Consider the following 18,743-nt stretch of genomic DNA (forward strand, 5'->3'; position numbering starts at 1 on the left):
TGGGGAAAATGGACCAATTATTAGAAATAAGGGAGTTTTTTAGGAATGTAGTTAGCAAAAGTAAAACAAATTCATATTCAAATTAGTTTGACTACTTGTATGTAGTTAATTGGGTAATATTTAAAGGTTAGAATTTTTGTGTTGTTTGCTAAGTTGTTTCATGTCACTTCTTTGCCTGATAGCAGTGACAATTTGGGTTTGATTTAGATAGAAAAACATTTTGAATTTAAACCTAGGAAAAAAGACCTTAAAATCTTTCCTCATCAGATTTAAAAATTATAATGTTGTATATTGTTTGGAGACATTACGTGTTTTATCTCAGTGTAACCTAGCAGAATTCATCTGATTCCTTACAGATTCAGTGTTATTACAAATTTTTAAAAGTTTTATATTTCAGAATATTTTAATTTTTTTCTCAGTGTACCCATTTCAGTGTTATTTATGTGACTTTTAAACTAAATTCAAAATAACATGGTAATTTATTTAGGACCGAGCACATAGAATTGGGCAGACCAAGACAGTCAGAGTGTTCCGCTTTATAACTGATAACACTGTAGAAGAAAGAATAGTAGAACGTGCTGAGATGAAACTCAGACTGGATTCAATAGTCATTCAACAAGGTAAGCCATGGAACTTTAAAACTTTACCAAGTTGGATTGACACAACCTGTTTTTGTTTGAAAATCGTCTTAGAAGATTCTTGTTACTAAGCATCCATTGAGTCAAGCTTGCAGCCAGTAGAGATGACTTGTATTGCAAATACAGTAAACTTTAGTTTTGTCATTAAAAAGATGGATTTGGGCTCAGGACAGTTGAGGTTTGAATAATGACTCTGCCAGTTAGCAGTTCTCTCTCGTTACATGAACCCATTTCCTCATCTGTTAAGTGGGGATAAAAATAACTACACTTAAGGATTTTAAAGGATTAAAGGGGATAATGTATATAAAATATCTGACATTCAGTGTGGTGGTTAATGATTTATATGTACTAACTACTCTTGATTACTGTGGGGAAAACTGAAGAAATAAAAATCAAAGAGCCTGATTTTATTCTTTTTTCTTGTCTGCAATTTACTGAGTACCCACCAGATGCTAGGCACTGTTCTTGGTGCTGAGAATTCAGTGGTAAATGGAACAAACAAGTATTCTTGCTTTCAAAGAGTTTACAATTTAGTTGGGAGGGAGAGATGAAGTAAACAAGGGTATAAGTAGGAGTAGGGGGTGAGAGTGGGATTTTATTTTGGATCAATTGAAGGAAACTTAAGTTCTCATTCCAGATCAGCTTTTAAGGATGACATAATTTATGTTTTCATGAAGCCTACTATAAAGTTGATGATGGGAAATATAAAATTCAAGAAAAGGGGTGGGAAACTTAATAATTTCAAGTGTGCATTGGTTTCCTTTGTAACTGCAATTGTGAGCATGTATTTACTATCTGTCTATAAAGCTGAAAGTCATACTGTTACATTGTTTACTGATTATGTAGGTATCTTGATTTTGTCAGTCTCTGATGTCCATGTAAGAGAGTATTTTACATGTCTTTGGTATCCCTAATGCTATTCATAGTGTTAACCATGTGTCTGCATACCTGAAGACAATAAATTATTGCTTATTTTTACAAATCGTTTCCGTTAATAAAGTGTTTACTTTGTGCCAGGCAGTGTGCTATATACTTAACATTTCATTTTCTCCTTTAGTCTTCATGCCAACTTGAGATGTTAGCATCAGAGATAAAGGCTTTTGAGAGGCTAAATTACTTGTTCATTGTACATACAGCTGGGAAGTGACTCAAGGGGGATCAAGAACTTTGTTAACTCTTAAGTGTTTAATTAGAAAAGTCTCTGGGGACTTCTCGAGGCTGCCACCCTGTGATGTTATCTCATGGGTGATATAATGGCTAATGTTTTATTTTTCTTCACACATCCATGTGTTTTGAAATACACCTGCCATGTGTTTCTTGTTCTCAGTTATTTTCATCCATGAAACACTTTTTTTTTTTTTGGGATGAAGTTTTGTTCTTGTTACTCAGGCTGGAGTGCAATGGCACGATCTCGGCTCACTGCAACCTCCGCTTCCTGGGTTCAAGCAATTCTCCTGCCTCAGCCTCCTGAGTAGCTGGATTTACAGATGCCCGCCACCACACCTGGCCAGTTTTTTTGTATTTTTAGTAGAGACAGGGTTTCACTTTGTTGGCCAGGCTGGTCTTGAACTCCTGACCTCAGGTGATCCACCCACCTCAGCCTCCCAAAGTGCTGGATTACAGGTAGGAGCCACCACGCCTGTCCGAAACACTTTTTTTTAAAGATAAAAAAGACCTTAATTGATTCATAATTAATTTAGAAATCTTGAGGTTTTTTTACTTCATATTTACTGTGGCAATTTTTGGAGCAAACCTTCAGGCTAATAGCTTTCTTGTGCCATTTGTAGACATGTTAGTCAAACAGCAAGCCTTAAGTGCATACCTTTGTGTTACTGTTTTTTATTTGAGGGACATAATCAAAAACGAGAGTACACAAGCACTTTACATCTGAAGGTTCCGGAACCTTCCTGCCCAACTTGGAAGTAGTTTGTATAAGCATAAGAACATTTTGGTAGCAATGGTAGCATCCAATGGTAGCATCCACAAGGAAACATACTTTGTGGATATCTCCTCACTTACAAAGTCATGGATGTTTGGTTGTATATCCTATTATGGGTCCCAAACCATGATACAAGTATTTAAAGAAATTGTTGAAAACTTGGATCTTTTTCCACTTACTTACAAGTTGGTTGGCATATAAAAATCAAAGCTTTGTTTAGGTGTATGTGAGTGACCCTTGAGGAGGGTGAAAACAAGTCTTTCTGGGTTTTTGTTTGTTTTTTTATACCTGTATTTTTGAAAAATTACAAGGTTGTCCAAACTCCTGCCAACTGAAAATCTTTATTAATTTATTAATGGTGAGTTTCTTTGATGATCCAGATACATTTTCTCACCAGGTGTGGTAGTGCATGCCTTTAGTCCTAGCTACTTGGGAAGCTGAGACAGGAGAATGGCTTGAGCAGGGAGTTGAAGGCTGCAGTGACTATGGTCCTGTCATTGCACTCCAGCCTAAGCAACAGAGCAAGACTCCGTCTCAAAAAAATAAACGAATAAAATAAGTTTTTAGGAGTTTCAGTTCTTCTGGAAGTTTTCTTTAAAAAGAAACTGATGTTACATATTTCAGTTCTGTGTAAAGTTTGGCCTAGGTGAAGGATTTTTTACTTTACTTTTCTAAGGAGAAAAGCTGATTTGGGGAGTATTAGTTAATAATACCTTTCTGCTCATCAGAAACTTGTGTATATAATGCTTCCATCTGTTGAAACTTGTAGGTTTTTGAAAATTTTTCATATGCAGCTTTCACAAGAGATTATATTTCGTTGACACAGTATACAGCAGGGTTCATTATATAATACATAAGGTTTAGGAATGTTTTGTAGCTTACCAACTGAAAATTTGGCATTAAATTTAGTGCAAAAATCAAAATTATTAGATGTGAATAAACAGTAAACAGAAATGATTGACATTTGAGATAAAATTATAAAGCATTAAACCTTACATTTAAAGGTTCAAGTTTCCAGTAAAATAAAGTCTGTTCAGTTAACATTATACAACACAATCTTTTTTCAGGGAGGCTTGTGGATCAGAATCTGAACAAAATTGGGAAAGATGAAATGCTTCAAATGATTAGACATGGAGCAACACATGTGTTTGCTTCAAAGGAAAGTGAGATCACTGATGAAGATATCGATGGTATTTTGGAAAGAGGTGCAAAGAAGGTGAGATGTAGATCAAATAATACTTTTAATATAGAATGTTTTAGACCAGAAACAGGAAATATTTGTTACATTGATGACAAATAATTTTATTTCCTTAAAGAGAAGATTTTGTGTACATGAAGTTAATTTATTTTGACTGCAGTTTTCATGCTTGCTTTGTTGTGAATCTAAGAAGTTGATTGTTTTGTTCTCTAGACTGCAGAGATGAATGAAAAGCTCTCCAAGATGGGCGAAAGTTCACTTAGAAACTTTACAATGGATACAGAGTCAAGTGTTTATAACTTCGAAGGAGAAGACTACAGAGAAAAACAAAAGGTAATTTAGAAATAGGTTTGGGTTACATGAAAGCTTTATTTTACTGGAAACTTGGAATTTTAAGTGTTACTGTAATGTCTTATAATTTTGCTTAAAATGGTAGTCATTTTTGCTTATTCACATCTGAATATTTTCATCATTATGTAAAATTTAATGCCAGTTTTTCAGTTGGTAAGCGCTGAAATATTTTTAAAGTTTTCGTAATGAAGTTTGTGGTATATGTTTACAGTGAAATATATTCTTGTATGGGATGAATAGTAATTTGGGATGGTAACCTGATTCATTTTATTTTAAACAGCAGAATTGGCTGGTAATAAAGGGAAAAATTTCTTAACTTCATAAGTAATACTTGGTAATATAGAGATAAATTGAAAAATACCCAGAGATTAGAAGAAAAAAATAATTCTACCCAGTGTTTTTCTTGTTAATATTTAGGTCTATATCTTCAGAATTTTTTGTAGGCTAATTATGTGTCTACATTTTTCTCCTAGTTTAGATTTATACCAAACATTCTGTAGCGTTTCTCCCTCATTTAACAGTTGTTCCTTTAAGCAAGAAATACTGAATGCTTACTCTGTTGACTAGACACTGTCTCGTGTTAATTATGTACATAATATTGAGCAAAGTATCATAGTCTCCACCCTCATAGAGCTTATAGCCCAGGATTTTGTGAATATCTTTACATTTACAAACATCCTTCTTGATGATGATTTGTTACTGTGTGTAATAAAAGTTGGTGATTTGAGTTGTTTCCCATGTGCTAGATTGCATTCACAGAGTGGATTGAACCACCTAAACGAGAAAGAAAAGCCAACTATGCCGTTGATGCATATTTCAGGGAAGCTCTTCGTGTTAGTGAACCTAAAGCACCCAAGGTGAGTTGACTGACACAGCATAAAAATACCTAAAAATTTTGAAAATGTAATTTTTTTCTTATATTCTTGCAAAAAGATTGATAATTACATTTTGTGTTTCTTTTTTTTTTCTTTTTTTTTTTTTTTGAGACAGAGTCTCACTCTGTTACCAGGAGTTCAGTGGTGCGATCTCAGCTCACTGCAACCTCCGCCTCCCGGGTTCAAGCAATTCTCCTGCCTCAGCCTTCCGAGTAGTTGGGACTACAGGCACCCACCACCACCCCTGGCTAATTTTTGTAATTTTAGTAGTGATGGGGTTTCACCATGTTGGCCAGGATGGTCTTGATCTCTTGACCTCATGATCCACCCACCTTGGCCTCCCAAAGTGTTGGGATTACAGGCGTGAGCCACTGCCTCTGGCCTACATTTTGCATTTCTTTAGAGTGTACTCCCTTCTGTTTTTAGTTATCATTTTTTAAAAATTAATTTTGAATCTGTGCATTTAAAATTAAGATATAAATTCAGTTTTATTGAAAGATGCATTCAGTTGCTTGCAGAATTGGCTGTTGTGGTTTATGAAGTGAGGACTAAGGATACATTTAAAATGAAATTTCTTTTTTATGGATAACACTTATTTTTGTTTTTCTTTAGGCTCCTCGACCTCCAAAACAACCCAATGTTCAGGATTTCCAGTTCTTTCCTCCACGTTTATTTGAATTACTGGAAAAAGAAATTCTGTTTTACAGAAAAACTATTGGGTACAAGGTAATTGAAATTATCTGCCTTTCTGTTCATTCCTATCCAGAAATTATGGAAGGTATAAACATTAGTTATAAATATTTATCTAATTTGGACCTAGTGTGAAACAATACTGCTTTAGCCTAGTCTAGTTGTATGTATGAAATACGTAAACTTCGGTCTGTTTTTCTTTAACAAGAAAAAATAAGACTTCATGACCAATCTGGTTTGTTTTTAACATAATACATGCAATGTATCAGTATATTTTCTTTCCTGGTTGAATTGAAACTTGTGAAATGTCAGTTAGTTGGTTCATCACATGCTCTTTAAAATTTACTGATTTGATGGCATAGAAAAATATCTTTTAGGTACCTCGAAATCCTGAGTTGCCTAACGCAGCACAGGCACAAAAAGAAGAACAGCTTAAAATTGATGAAGCTGAATCCCTTAATGATGAAGAGTTAGAGGAAAAAGAGAAGCTTCTAACACAGGTATAGCCTTTAATCAGTACAAACTTTAGTAACAGTTTGTTGTAAAGGACTGTGTTAGGTTATGTTGGGGCATAAAAATAAATACAAGTTTCTGCTTTTAAAGATGGAATAATTGGAGACAATAAAGCATGGGCATGTGGATACATGCTCCATCTGATTGTCACTAGTTGAGGTAGTTGAGAAGACTACAGATTTTATTACTCTGGCTCGGTAGAGTGGGTATCCTTTTTATCACCTTACTTTGAATGTTCCCGTCTTTCCTATGAATTTTCCACATTGCTACCCAGTCACCATTTTCAACTACAAATCTTGGCTTGGTATTTTTTAAACATCCTTTGGTGTTCATCAAGGTCTTTCAGAATCTGGCCTTTGACTTACCTTTAAAGCTTCATTTTCCTTCCATTTTTCTACTTGCTCATATTTTTGCCCTTTATGTTATTCACTCTTTCTGGCCAACTGCTAGTAATCCTTCAAAGCTCAGTGAAACTGTCACCTTTTCATACAGTGTTCCTTACTCTCAGCCACTCATATTTAATTGCTTGGGTATTTGAGCAATATATAATGTGTCGTCAAAAGTGTACATTTATGTACACGAAAAGTTACCACTCTAAAAGAACTTAATAAATAAACTAGCGAAAATTTGTTTTTGTAATATTTAGAAGGTTTGCTAATAGCATGTTTTCCAAGTTTAATGTGCTGTGATTAAATATTTTGTTTCTGTTCCTGTGAAGGGATTTACCAATTGGAATAAGAGAGATTTTAACCAGTTTATCAAAGCTAATGAGAAGTGGGGTCGTGATGATATTGAAAATATAGCGAGAGAAGTAGAAGGCAAAACTCCAGAAGAAGTCATTGAATATTCAGGTAATTCTTTTAACCAGGCTGTTGGAGTTTAGTAAGAGCTGTTGGAAGGTTCTTGTTTTCTTATTCTGAATTATGTTGTGATTAGCTAATTTTGTCACAGTGTAGTTAGTACCTTCTTCATTATTTTTTACAAATGAGAAAATGTCCCGTTTCCAGAAATGGCGTAATGGTTTCCTTTTTAAAAATTTTTTAACCTAGCTAACTCTAGCGACAGCAAAGAAAATCAGAATAAGTCACTGTGTAATTGCCCTTGCATTTTTATCTTAATTTCGCTCCATAACTTCAAGTATTATGTGTTGTGTTTCCTGAAGTCAGTTGTATTATTAGGTTAACATGTGAGGGTATGCTGTGGTGAGTCTGCTTAGAATAGCAGAAATCTAAGAATTAGAAGATAAATAATCCAGTTTTCCCATTTTTTTTACATTAAAGAAATAAAAATATAAATGATTTGTTTACTTTGTCCAACTTTTACAGCTGTGTTTTGGGAAAGGTGCAACGAGCTCCAGGACATAGAGAAGATTATGGCTCAGATTGAAAGGGGAGAGGCGAGAATTCAAAGAAGAATAAGCATCAAGAAAGCACTTGACACAAAGGTAATTTGCTTGTTAATAAGTTAGGTAGTTAATAAAATAACTCCTAGCTGTGAGTATGAGAGAGTGACTTTTTATAAAGGAAAAGAAGTAAGGGTTTACAATTTAAAATTTCTTCAGAGTAGCATTCAAACATGGTATTGTCAGCAGAATTTACCTATACACTAGACTGATAGATCTGAGTCAAAGGCACTAAGATTAGCTTTTTACTAAGTAGAATCAGAAAGTCTTAGTCTGTATTTCTCTTTATGATAATAAAGACTGTAAAGGTCTTTCCCAACAAAGATTATATAAAGCAGTTGAAGTGCTCTAGATAAAAAATTCTGATTTGAAACGCAACATTTTAGCTAATTATACTAAAGCTGAGTTTGAAATACAGATTATATAGGATTTGTATTTTATATAATATAAAATCTGACTTTCATAGATTGGACGGTACAAAGCACCTTTTCATCAGCTGAGAATATCATATGGTACTAACAAAGGAAAAAACTATACTGAAGAAGAAGATCGTTTTCTGATTTGTATGCTTCACAAACTTGGATTTGACAAAGAAAATGTTTATGATGAATTGCGACAGTGTATTCGCAACTCTCCTCAGTTCAGATTTGACTGGTTTCTTAAGTCCAGAACTGCAATGGTGAGTGCTCAGGACTTTTTTGTGTAATGTAGCAGAGTTCAGAGTAAGTGTCATCTTTGGTATTCTTTAAGGTGACCTTAAAAAACTCTGTGAAGTAGACTTTTGTTACAGTATTGTTAGTATCATAAAATATAATACCAGGGATAACTTACAAGTTTATTGGTCCTATCCTTTAGTATCTTACATCTTTAAATATCACTATATGATAAGACTAGCTTTTCAAGTTCTAAGTGGGAGGAAGTATCAGTTTCAACTTCTGAGTGTTACGACTTTTTGGTTTTTCAAATGAACATATTTCTATAAAGAAAAATGGTCCTTGCATTCAAGCATCTGCACATCAGAATCAGCATTCTGATTTATTTAATATAAATCATCCAGAGTCTGGATTATTTTAAGATGGCTTATTATAGTGAAATACTACTTTTGTACTGATTTAGTGCTAGGTTTTGTCTTTATTCCCAATATCTGACTAACCGTTTCTGACCAAATAGCCCCATTTCTAATAACCTAAAATTTGAATTCAGAAAAGTTTAACTTTGATGGATTGCTCCTTTTCTTCCTTATTTCACCACCGTTGAACTTTGAGCTTCAACTTGTTTTCTGCCAGATGAGGATAATGCTAATAAGTTCTTTAGTCTTAAGTTTGGGATATTCTGGGATAAGCAAAGTTTAAACATCTTTGTGTTTGTTTATAGTAAGATTTCTCTGTATATTTAAAGTAAAATGTCACTTTGTAAGACAGTGGATAGTAAGCAGTATTTTCATGTTTGACCACTGAAAATTTTTTTTCACTAGACATCACTGTTTTGTGATACCCAAGTTTGGGAAATGTACTAAACTTAAATACATGAAGATACTTTGAAGATAAAACACTGTGTAAATATATAATTAGAGAAAAGATCCAGTTGCTGAAAGCTTATTTCTTAAGTGGGAACAATTTATAGAGTTCATAAAGAATAATTTTATAGTGATTGTAACAAGACAGTGCCATGTTAATTTAACTAGTACAGTACCGTAATTTAAAACTGTGTTACTTTTTAACATGTTCCATGTTAAGATGCACAAAAAATGATAATGTATTCTTCTATCTCTATATACTATTTCTAAGCCTTGTGTGGTGTATTCTATACAGTAGTAGTTTAAAATTATTTTACTGTAGTTGTGTGTGTAGTAGTATCACTTACTATAAGAAAAAAATAATTTTGCTCTATAAGAAAGGGGGCTGCTAACCAGCAGCCGTACAAATGGACTTCTCTTTCTTTCAGGGTTAACTGCTACTTCTACGTTATACTTTAAATCTTTTCTGGAGGCTGTATGTCCAGTTTGCCAGAGAGAGATGAGGTAGAACTCATCGTAGACTTCCATGGCTGGTTTTCCAAAATTGGGAAAGGTGCCATGTGATTGATTGACTACCATAATTCCAGTGATACTTTGAAGGGAAAGATTATACACAGCTGTTAAAGTTCTTGTTGTTTTTGACCCTCACATATGTGCACTATTAATCTTTTTAAGTTTTGGGTATACGTAGCACAGTAGTTCTCAGACATACACACTAAGTAGCAGTATTGCATATGTTCATTTTTATTGCTTTAATTCCTAAGTGAAGGAAGAATTTTTGAAGAATACACAGTAGTTTGGCTTTAAAGATTGGAGTAAAAACATTATTTACAAATATCTTGCCTTTAATCTTCATAGCATGAATTGTATATGAAAATCAGTTTTTTTTTAAAATCAGGGGTGTATTAGTGGTTTTATATATTATCCTATTAAAACATACCTTGTTTTAAAATTGAAATCATGAAACTTGTAGATGGAAAGTGCATGTACCGTGTTTGTTTATAATTTAGGAGCTCCAGAGGAGATGTAATACCTTAATTACTTTGATTGAAAGAGAAAACATGGAACTAGAAGAAAAGGAGAAGGCAGAGAAAAAGAAACGAGGACCAAAGCCTTCAGTAAGTATTCATGAATATGTAAATATGTGGATTATGTAAATTTCCCCTTTCTAAGTATTTAACACTGCTTGGCTGTCATTGATGTGTTAGTCCCTGTTGTGCACTCCCCCATTGCCTTTACTTTTTTTTTTTTTTTCCTTAAGGGAGAACCCAAGCTCATAATTTGAGATTCTTCCACTTTCAAATTTAGGTAGTGGTATACATTTTTAATTTTTAGTTGTTATGAGTAAGTATGTATTTATAGGTTATGTGAGATATTTTGATACAGGCATGCAATAAGTAATAAGGACATCAGGGTAAATGGGGTATTTATCACCTCCAGCATTTATCCCTGTTACAAGCAGTTTAACTCTTAGTTATTTTAAAATGTATAATTAAATTATTTATTGCTGTAGTCACTGTGTTGTGCTATCAAATACTAGGTCTTAGTCTCTCTTTGTATTTATTTGTATCCATTAGCCAGCCCCACTTTCCCCCACCCCCACTACCTTTCTCAGCCTCTGGTATCCATCCTTCTCTCTGTCTCCATGAGTTTAATTGTAGTTTTTAGCTCCCACAAATAAGTGAGAACATGCCAAGTTTGTCTTTCTGTGCCTGGCTTATTTCACTTAATAAACTCCAGTTCCATCCATGTTGTTGCAAATTACAGGGTCTCATTGCTTATGGTTGAATATTCTATTGTGTATACATACCATGTTTTCTTTATCCATTTATCTGTTGATGGACACTTAGGTTGCTTCCAAAACATGTCTACTGTGAATACTGCTGTAGTAAACATGGGAATGCACATATCTCTTTGATATACTGACTTTCTTTTGGGTGTAAACCTAGGAGTAGGGTAACTCTTATCTGTAGTTTTTTGAGGAACCTTCAAACTGTTTCCACAGTGATTGTACTAATTTGCGTTCCCACCAAAAGTGTATGAGGGTTTCCTTTTCTCCACATTCTTGTCAGCATTTGTTATTGCCTGACTTTTGGATAAAAGACATTTTAGCTGGGATGAGATGTTATCTCATTGTAGTTTTGATTTGCATTTCTCTGATGATCAGTGATACTGAACAGCTTTTAATATGCTTGTTTGCCATTTGTATGTCTTCCTTTGAGAATCATCTGTTCAGATCTTTTGCCCATTTTTAAATTGGACTGTTAGGATTTTTTTCAGTAGAGTTGTTTGAGCTCTTACATATTCTGGTTATTAATCCTTTGACACATGGGTAGTTTGCAAATATTTTCTTCCATTCTGTGGGATGTCTCTTCACTTTGTTGTTTCCTCTGCTGTGCAGAAGCTTTTTAACTTAATGTGATCCCATTTGTCCATTTTTGCTTTGGTTGCCTGTGGGGTATTATTCAAGAAATCTTTGCCCAGTCCAGTGTTCTGGAGAGTTTTCCCAATGTTTTCTTGTAGTTTCACAGTTTGAGGACTTAGAGTTAAGTCTTTAATACATTTTGATTTGATTTTTTTATATGGTTAGGGATACAGGTCAAGTTTCATTCTTCTGTGTATGGATATCCAATTTTCCATTACCATTTATTGAAGAGACTGTCCTTTCTCCAGTGTATGTTCTTGGTAGCTTTGTCAAAAATAAGTTCCATGTAGATGTATGGACTTTACAGACTTATCTCTGGGTTCTCTGTTCTTTTCCACTGTTGCACTGATCTATGTATCTGTTTCTATACCAGCACCATGCTGTTTTGGTTACTATAGCTCTGTACTATAAGTTAAGTCAGGTAATGTGATTCTTCCAGTTTTATTCTTTTTGCTTAGGGTGGCTTTGGCTATTTCTGGGTGTTCTGTGGGTCCATATAAATTTTAGAATTTTTTTTTGTATTTCAGTGAAGAATGTCATGGGTATTTTGATAAGGATTGCATTGAATCTGTGGATTGCTTTGGGTAGTATGGACATTTTAACAATATTGAATTTGCTAATCCATGAACATGGAATATCTATTTTTTTGTGTCTTCAGTTTCTTACATCAGTGTTTTATGGTTTATCTTAGAGATCTTTTGCTTCTTTGATTAATTCCTGGGTATTTTATTTCACGTGTAATTACTGTAAATGGGATTACTTTTTATTTTTCACATTCTTCACTGTTCGCATAGAAATGCTACTGTTTGTTGTATGTTGATTTTGTATCCTGCAGTGTCACTGAATTTGTTTATGAGTTCTAATAGTTTTTTGATGGAGTCTTTAGGTTTTTCCAAATGTAAGATTATGTCATTTACAAATAGGGCAATTTGACTTCTTTGTTTCCAATTTAGATGTCCTTTCTTTCTTTCTCTCGTCTGATTGCTGTAGCTAGGACTTCCTTGAAATACTTAAAAAGTACAAATTTAGCTTGACTGGGTTGTGTGGGAAAAATCACGTCTTGATGATATGGTAGTCCTTAATATGGGGCTTCATGAAAATCAGGAAAGTATGTCTCGTAAATGCCAAGTGTGTACACATCTCATTGAGAATACAAGTTATAATTTTAGAATAATTTAAGAAACATTGGAAAAGCAGTGGTATTATGACTTTTACTGTTAGTCTCTAAGCTTTGATTGATTATTTCAGTGATGTTTTAGCAATGTGAAGGCAAACACTTTAAGGGAAAAAATGTTATTTAATAATAGTTAATTTAATAAAAAATGGTTAATTTATAAAGTCATGAATAAATGAGTATCTCTGGATAATATTTGGTACTTATGTAACTGCCTTTTAAAAACTCAAGTGTTTCTTACTACTCTTGGGAAGCTTGCATTTATTTGATATTGATCTACTACTGTTAATTGTGCATTAGTTTTATAACATCAACATTAACATTTTTTATTCTGTAAGTAAAATAAATAGGTAAGATTATTTGGAGGCTTTATAGTTTGCTTTGAAAGATTTATATAGCCTGGGGGGAAAGTCTCATACCTATTACTTTGTAGTAGTTGTTATTACTAAAGTGTTATAATGTGTCTGCAACTATATTTCATGTTTATATTAGTCTTGTGAAAAGTAATCCTTCTGTCTGTTTGTAGACACAGAAACGTAAAATGGATGGCACACCTGATGGTCGAGGAAGAAAAAAGAAGCTGAAACTATGAATATGTTTTTGTTTCATAATCACTAACTTTAAACCAGTAGTTCTTTAATTTACGGGTCTTCATAAGATGTACTGTACAATGCTCAATTGTTATGTCATTTAAAGACATCAGGTTCATCTGTTTACTGAGCTAGAAACATAGTATGTAGTTTCACTTTTTTAAATGCAACAGCTGTGCTGAAATTTTTTTATCATTAACACTTGAAGTAATAAAATAGGCTTCATTTATTACTAAGTGTTTCATTTGATTTATTTTTCTATTGTTCCATTTGTGAAGATTGTGACTTTTTGTTTAGTAGCTATAATTTCTACACTTGTAAGGCTTAAAAACAAGTTAAAAAGAAAATTGCAAATAACATTTGTCCCTTTCAGTCTTCACCTAGTTGTGTAATTATTTTAATTCACTTTGCCTTTGCAGAAATTTGGGTATTTTCTTTGTAGTGCTATTGAGTCTCATCTGGAAAGATTATATAAATTGCATTCTCCTTGCTTATGTGGGTAGAATGGGAAAAGAAGGCAAGACAAAGTATACTTAAATTCTATGCATATTTCTGTTATGCTTTTTGTTTTTTTTAGTTGATTCTGAAATGAATATGCCCTATTCTTTTGAAAGAATGGCCTTTTAGTTGTATAGCCAAAGACATTTAGTATTTTCTGGTTCCTTAAGGTATTACTGTACCATTTTGTAAAAGGAATATTATTATTATTATTTTTAATTATTTGGTAAATATTTTGTCATATGACCTTCTGAAGCAGCCACAACTTAGATAATGTCAGAACTAAGGTGATTTTTTTTAATTTTGAAAGCCCAGCCAAAATGAGGTGTGAATTTGTCATACTGTTACATTGAAATTGGTAACAAAATATATCCCTTCCCATTTTGACTTTTAGGGTAAATGAAAATTTTATTGTATTTTAAAGTAGTTTCTAAGTGTTAGCAAGACTGACTATAATTCCAGTTTCTGTTTTCTATGGACAGACTTGATAAACTGGAGACCCTAAAGCGGGAATACCCAAATTATAGTGTCAGGATTTTAGCTGTACCAGAGGCCTTTATGTGCTACACATAATTTGTATAAAATTTTATATGTGCAGATTGGGTACATAAACAGTTCTCCATTTTTCTAAGGGAATGCAATAAATGTAGCATCGTGAATAAATATAACTTTTATAATCCGTAAAGTGGTCTTTTCTTTCCATTTCTTTAATTATTTTCTCAATTTTTATTCACTTTTTCCTTTAGGACACATTTCCCTTAATTGGATATCTTTCCCTTAAATTTCTATTAGTAGTTGTTTTCATCTGCCCACATGTAATTGAAGATTTTTTAAAAAAAATCTGATACCTGCAGTATTACTAAATACTGCTTAATTTCTTGAAATGTGGAATTGCTGCTGTTAATGTCAAGCAAAACGCAGTATTTATGGCAAATTGTAATTTGAATTTATTTAGTGCTCCCTCAAAATTAACTTTTTAAATACTATGTTAGATTCTTAACAGTTAAAGGTCTAATACATGCATGAGGAATGGTTACTTTTCTCATGAAAGGAAAAAGAATTTGTAAGAGTTATCACCTCAGTCTGGAAGAAATTGAAAAAATGTAAGGCTGAAGAAAACTTACGGAGGTCACAAAAGTGATGTTTTCAAGAGGAAGAGAAACTGGGAGGGAGATACACAGTGGAAATGCAAAATGAATCAAGTATAGTGCTAGCCCTGAGAGCTTAGGGACTCAAATGGAAACTGTGAAGGGAAACTCACTTGAAAAAAAAGCATGAACCAGCTAGGCCCTGCCACCACTGTGTTTGGCCGAGTTCACAAATCTGTTTTAACCTGTCGCTTCCCTGTCACTTCTCTGGCTTTCCTCTCCTGCCAAGCTTTTGTTTCCTGGCAGTAATTAAAATCTTCTGTCAGTGCCACAGCTACTACTGCTACTGGAACTGCTTTAGCCACCTTGGTATCGTGGTTTGGCAAAGTATTGGCCTCTACCGCCATAGGGACCAGCCAGAGCTTCTGCCTCCAAAGTTTCCTCCCTTCATGGGTCCAAAATTTGAAGACTGATTGTTGTCATTGCCAAAATCATTGTAGCTTTTACCACCACCAAAATTGCTTCAATCATTACCAAATCTATTACAGCAATCCCCACTGCCACCATATCCATCACCACCACCATGGCTGCCACCAAAGCCACCACGATCACAGAACTTGATGACTGTATTTGTGACTAATTGTATAATAGTTTCTGTTCTGTGGAAAGTAAAGCATTCCAACACGGTTTCAGCGTAGATTGTTTTGTTTTGTACCCATGCTGTTGATTGCTAAATGTTTTAGTAGTCTCATCATGATACTGAATAAATGTCTTTTTTTTTTTTAACATCAAAGCATGAAAGATTGCTTAATTGTACATCTGACAAAGTGCTGGAGGCTATTATAAAGTGTAATTAATTATTACTACTTTTTAAGAGACAGGGTCTTGCTCTGTTACCCAGGCTGGAGTGCAGTGGTGTGATCACAGCTCACTGCAACCTCAAACTTCAGGGCTCAAGTGATCCTCCCACCTCCGCTTCCCAAGTAGCTAGGACTACAGATGTGCACCACCACGCCCAGCTAAGTTTTTTAAGTTTTTGTAGAGATAGGGCCTTGCTATGTTGCCCAGTCAGGTCTCAAACACCGACTTCAGGCAATCCTCTTGCCTCAACCTCTCAAAGTGCTGGGATTACATGTGTAAGCCTACATTCCAAAGTGCTGGGATCATAGTTGTGAGCCCTACACCACACCTGGCCTACATTTTAAGTTTTTCATAAAGTTGAGAGAAGCAAATCCTAAGCATAGAGTACAGGTTGAGCATCCCTAATGAAAAAATCTAAAATCAGAAATGCTCCAAAATTTGAATGCTCATTAGGGCATTTCTGATTTTTGGATTAGGGATGCTGAACTGGTAAGTATAATGCAAGTATTCTAAAGTCTGGAAAATGCTAAAAACACTTCTGGTTCCAAGCATTTCAGATAAGGATTGCTCCATCTGCCCTTTGAGTATTTAATATATGCCGATTGTTTGAACTAATCTGGATTTAATTATATAAATGATCTTTGGCTTAGTACCTTTCTTAATCTCGATTTTAAAAAGCATTATAAAACACCCCTGTGGTTTTTCAGAAAAATTCTGAGTAAAAAATAAATTTCATCTTGTTCTATCCCTTTGAATCTAAAAAACAAATCTTTTTGAAAGGATGTGCTACTATATTTCAAACCAGTTGTTTTGGAGTAGAACATTGCTAAAAAATAGGTACTAAGGAGGGTAATTTAAACAAAGTAGATTAATGACACAAGGTGGATTGATGAACTCATAAATCCAAATGAATGGAATGCTAGAAGACATGTATTAACAGAGTAGCTGTTACCAAAATATATACATATTTTGTATATGTACATAGCTGTTACCAAAATGTATCTTCGCCTGTTGGAATCTGATGTCAAGATCAAAGGTGATGGCATCCCTTAGATGACAGATAATGGGCAAAATATATTCTTGGTGTGGAGCAGTGCTGCAGAAGTAACTTTGCTGTGTACATCCCAGAATCGTTTTGGATCTGTTAAGGTTTTTATTAGAATGATTAAATAGGCTTTTGCAGCATTAACTTTACAGTAGTTACCAGAAAAGACTATGCTACAAGAACCAAAATTGAAGTAAGAAGAAAAAGACTGAAATGATATGATTCTAAATGAAAAAAATAAAGAAGTGGAATAGTTTCTCCACAGGCATAAGAGGCAAAGCATTGTTTCAGAAGTGGACTGGCACCTCACCTGAGATACTCAAGACTGTCAACATGGGTCTTCATTCTTTGTTATCACAGATTCCCTTGTGTCCTGAGAGATTCCCTAGCTCTAATGACAGATTTTTTGGGGGGTAATGAGGCTATGAGAAGATTGAGGATCTAGGTGCTTGCCTTTAATTCTACAGCATACGAGATGTGTGGCTCTTATCTCTAGGACACCAATATTTAATGTTGCATATCATGTATCTCCAGTACAAGAAGAAAGTTTATCAGAATTTAGTTAATGTTGGAAACTTTGTAATATAAACAATGTAAACACTACATTGACAAAAATATTTTATTAATACAAAGAATATGCATATAGTTTGCTTACTACAGAAATTCTTGTTTTTGTTGTAGACAACCCAAAGGAGTTTTTATGTATATAGATTGTGAATAAATTGGGAAAAGAAATAGAGATAAGTAGAGATTATTTCATTTCATTAAACTTTTGAAGTCCTAATTTAGTTCATGTGATTATTTGTAAACTTTTCTTTATTAGTCTTCCTCAATCATTGAAGAACCCAGGATTCAAATACAATACTTAATGGAAACACTTTTTCATCCCAAACTAAATCCTGCCCTGAAAGCCGAATTCACTATGAAATCTGAGATGAAACTCCAGGGCTATTATGCTGGCCAGTGGAAGGTTGGTTCACCCCTCTTGAGGTGACATTAGGGTGATCTGCAGACATCACTGGAGTGGACAAAGAGATGCCTGGGTGGTTGGGGAAAGAACAGATCATAGACAACAGTAGCCTCTTTCTAGAGCTCAGTTGCAATAAATACCACAGTTACTCATCAGACACACTGGCAGTTCTACTTATTCCCATGTTTCAAAACTAGAGAATTCTAGCAAGGACTAAGCACTGCTTCTGTAGACCATCGGTATTTCTCCATGGCTGTTTGAATTTTTGTCAAAACTTCTGTGTCTCATGCAGACTAGTGACTTTTGAGACAGTCTTGCTCTGTCACCCAGGTTGGAGTGCAGTGGTGCGATCTAGGCTCACCGCAACCTCTGCCACCCAGGTTCAAGCAATTCTCCTGGCTCAGCCTTCCGGATAGCTGGGACTACAGGCATGCATCACACCTGGCTAATTACTGTATTTTTAGTAGAGACGGGGTTTCACCATATTGGCCAGGCTGGTCTCGAACTCCTGGCCTCAAATGATCTGCCTGCCTCCGCCTCCCAAATGTTGAGATTACAGGTGTGAGCCACTGCATCTGGCCTGATGCAGATCGATAATTTCTTGAGTGAGGCAGTGCTGTTGCCTAGTAGCAAGGCTTAGCTGGGTGAGACATTACCAGCCGCCTTCAGAAGCGGATCTCTGCCCTGAAGTTTACCAGCCTGCTTTCCTTGATGCCCATGCTGGCTGGGTGTAGGGATCCTGAGTGGAGGGAAAAAGAAGAATATAGATGATACAGATTTGCTGTGCAAAGGCGGAGTTCTTACTGGCTCTTCCTCACAAACAGGCTGGTGATTAGCTGACTTTCAGACTCCTTTTCAGGAGGTGGCAAGGGGCCATCTGGTCATCCTAGCTTTGCAAGGAGTAACTTTTTTTTTTTTTTTTTTCATTTTGTATTCCCTTTAATCCCAGTAGACGGATAGGTTTGCTTTC

At 34.7% G+C, this 18,743-nt stretch overlaps 1 protein-coding gene across 1 annotated transcript in view; it reads left to right on the forward strand.

The window, feature by feature from the left end:
* The window catches only part of SMARCA5 (SWI/SNF related, matrix associated, actin dependent regulator of chromatin, subfamily a, member 5), a 46,203-nt gene extending 31,709 nt beyond the window's left edge, over positions 1–14,494 (forward strand). The window contains exons 14-24 of the mRNA XM_003820704.5: positions 488–620; positions 3,645–3,793; positions 3,989–4,108; positions 4,873–4,983; positions 5,614–5,727; positions 6,069–6,191; positions 6,923–7,055; positions 7,530–7,648; positions 8,073–8,285; positions 10,133–10,240; positions 13,248–14,494. Of these exons, the coding sequence (XP_003820752.1) occupies positions 488–620; positions 3,645–3,793; positions 3,989–4,108; positions 4,873–4,983; positions 5,614–5,727; positions 6,069–6,191; positions 6,923–7,055; positions 7,530–7,648; positions 8,073–8,285; positions 10,133–10,240; positions 13,248–13,313 (1,389 nt within the window). The 3' untranslated portion in view covers positions 13,314–14,494. The remainder of the gene's footprint in view (positions 1–487; positions 621–3,644; positions 3,794–3,988; positions 4,109–4,872; positions 4,984–5,613; positions 5,728–6,068; positions 6,192–6,922; positions 7,056–7,529; positions 7,649–8,072; positions 8,286–10,132; positions 10,241–13,247) is intronic.
* Positions 14,495–18,743: the final 4,249 nt, after the last annotated feature.

The sequence above is a fragment of the Pan paniscus genome, chromosome 3 (assembly GCF_029289425.2).
Source record: "Pan paniscus chromosome 3, NHGRI_mPanPan1-v2.0_pri, whole genome shotgun sequence".
NCBI lineage: Eukaryota > Metazoa > Chordata > Mammalia > Primates > Hominidae > Pan > Pan paniscus.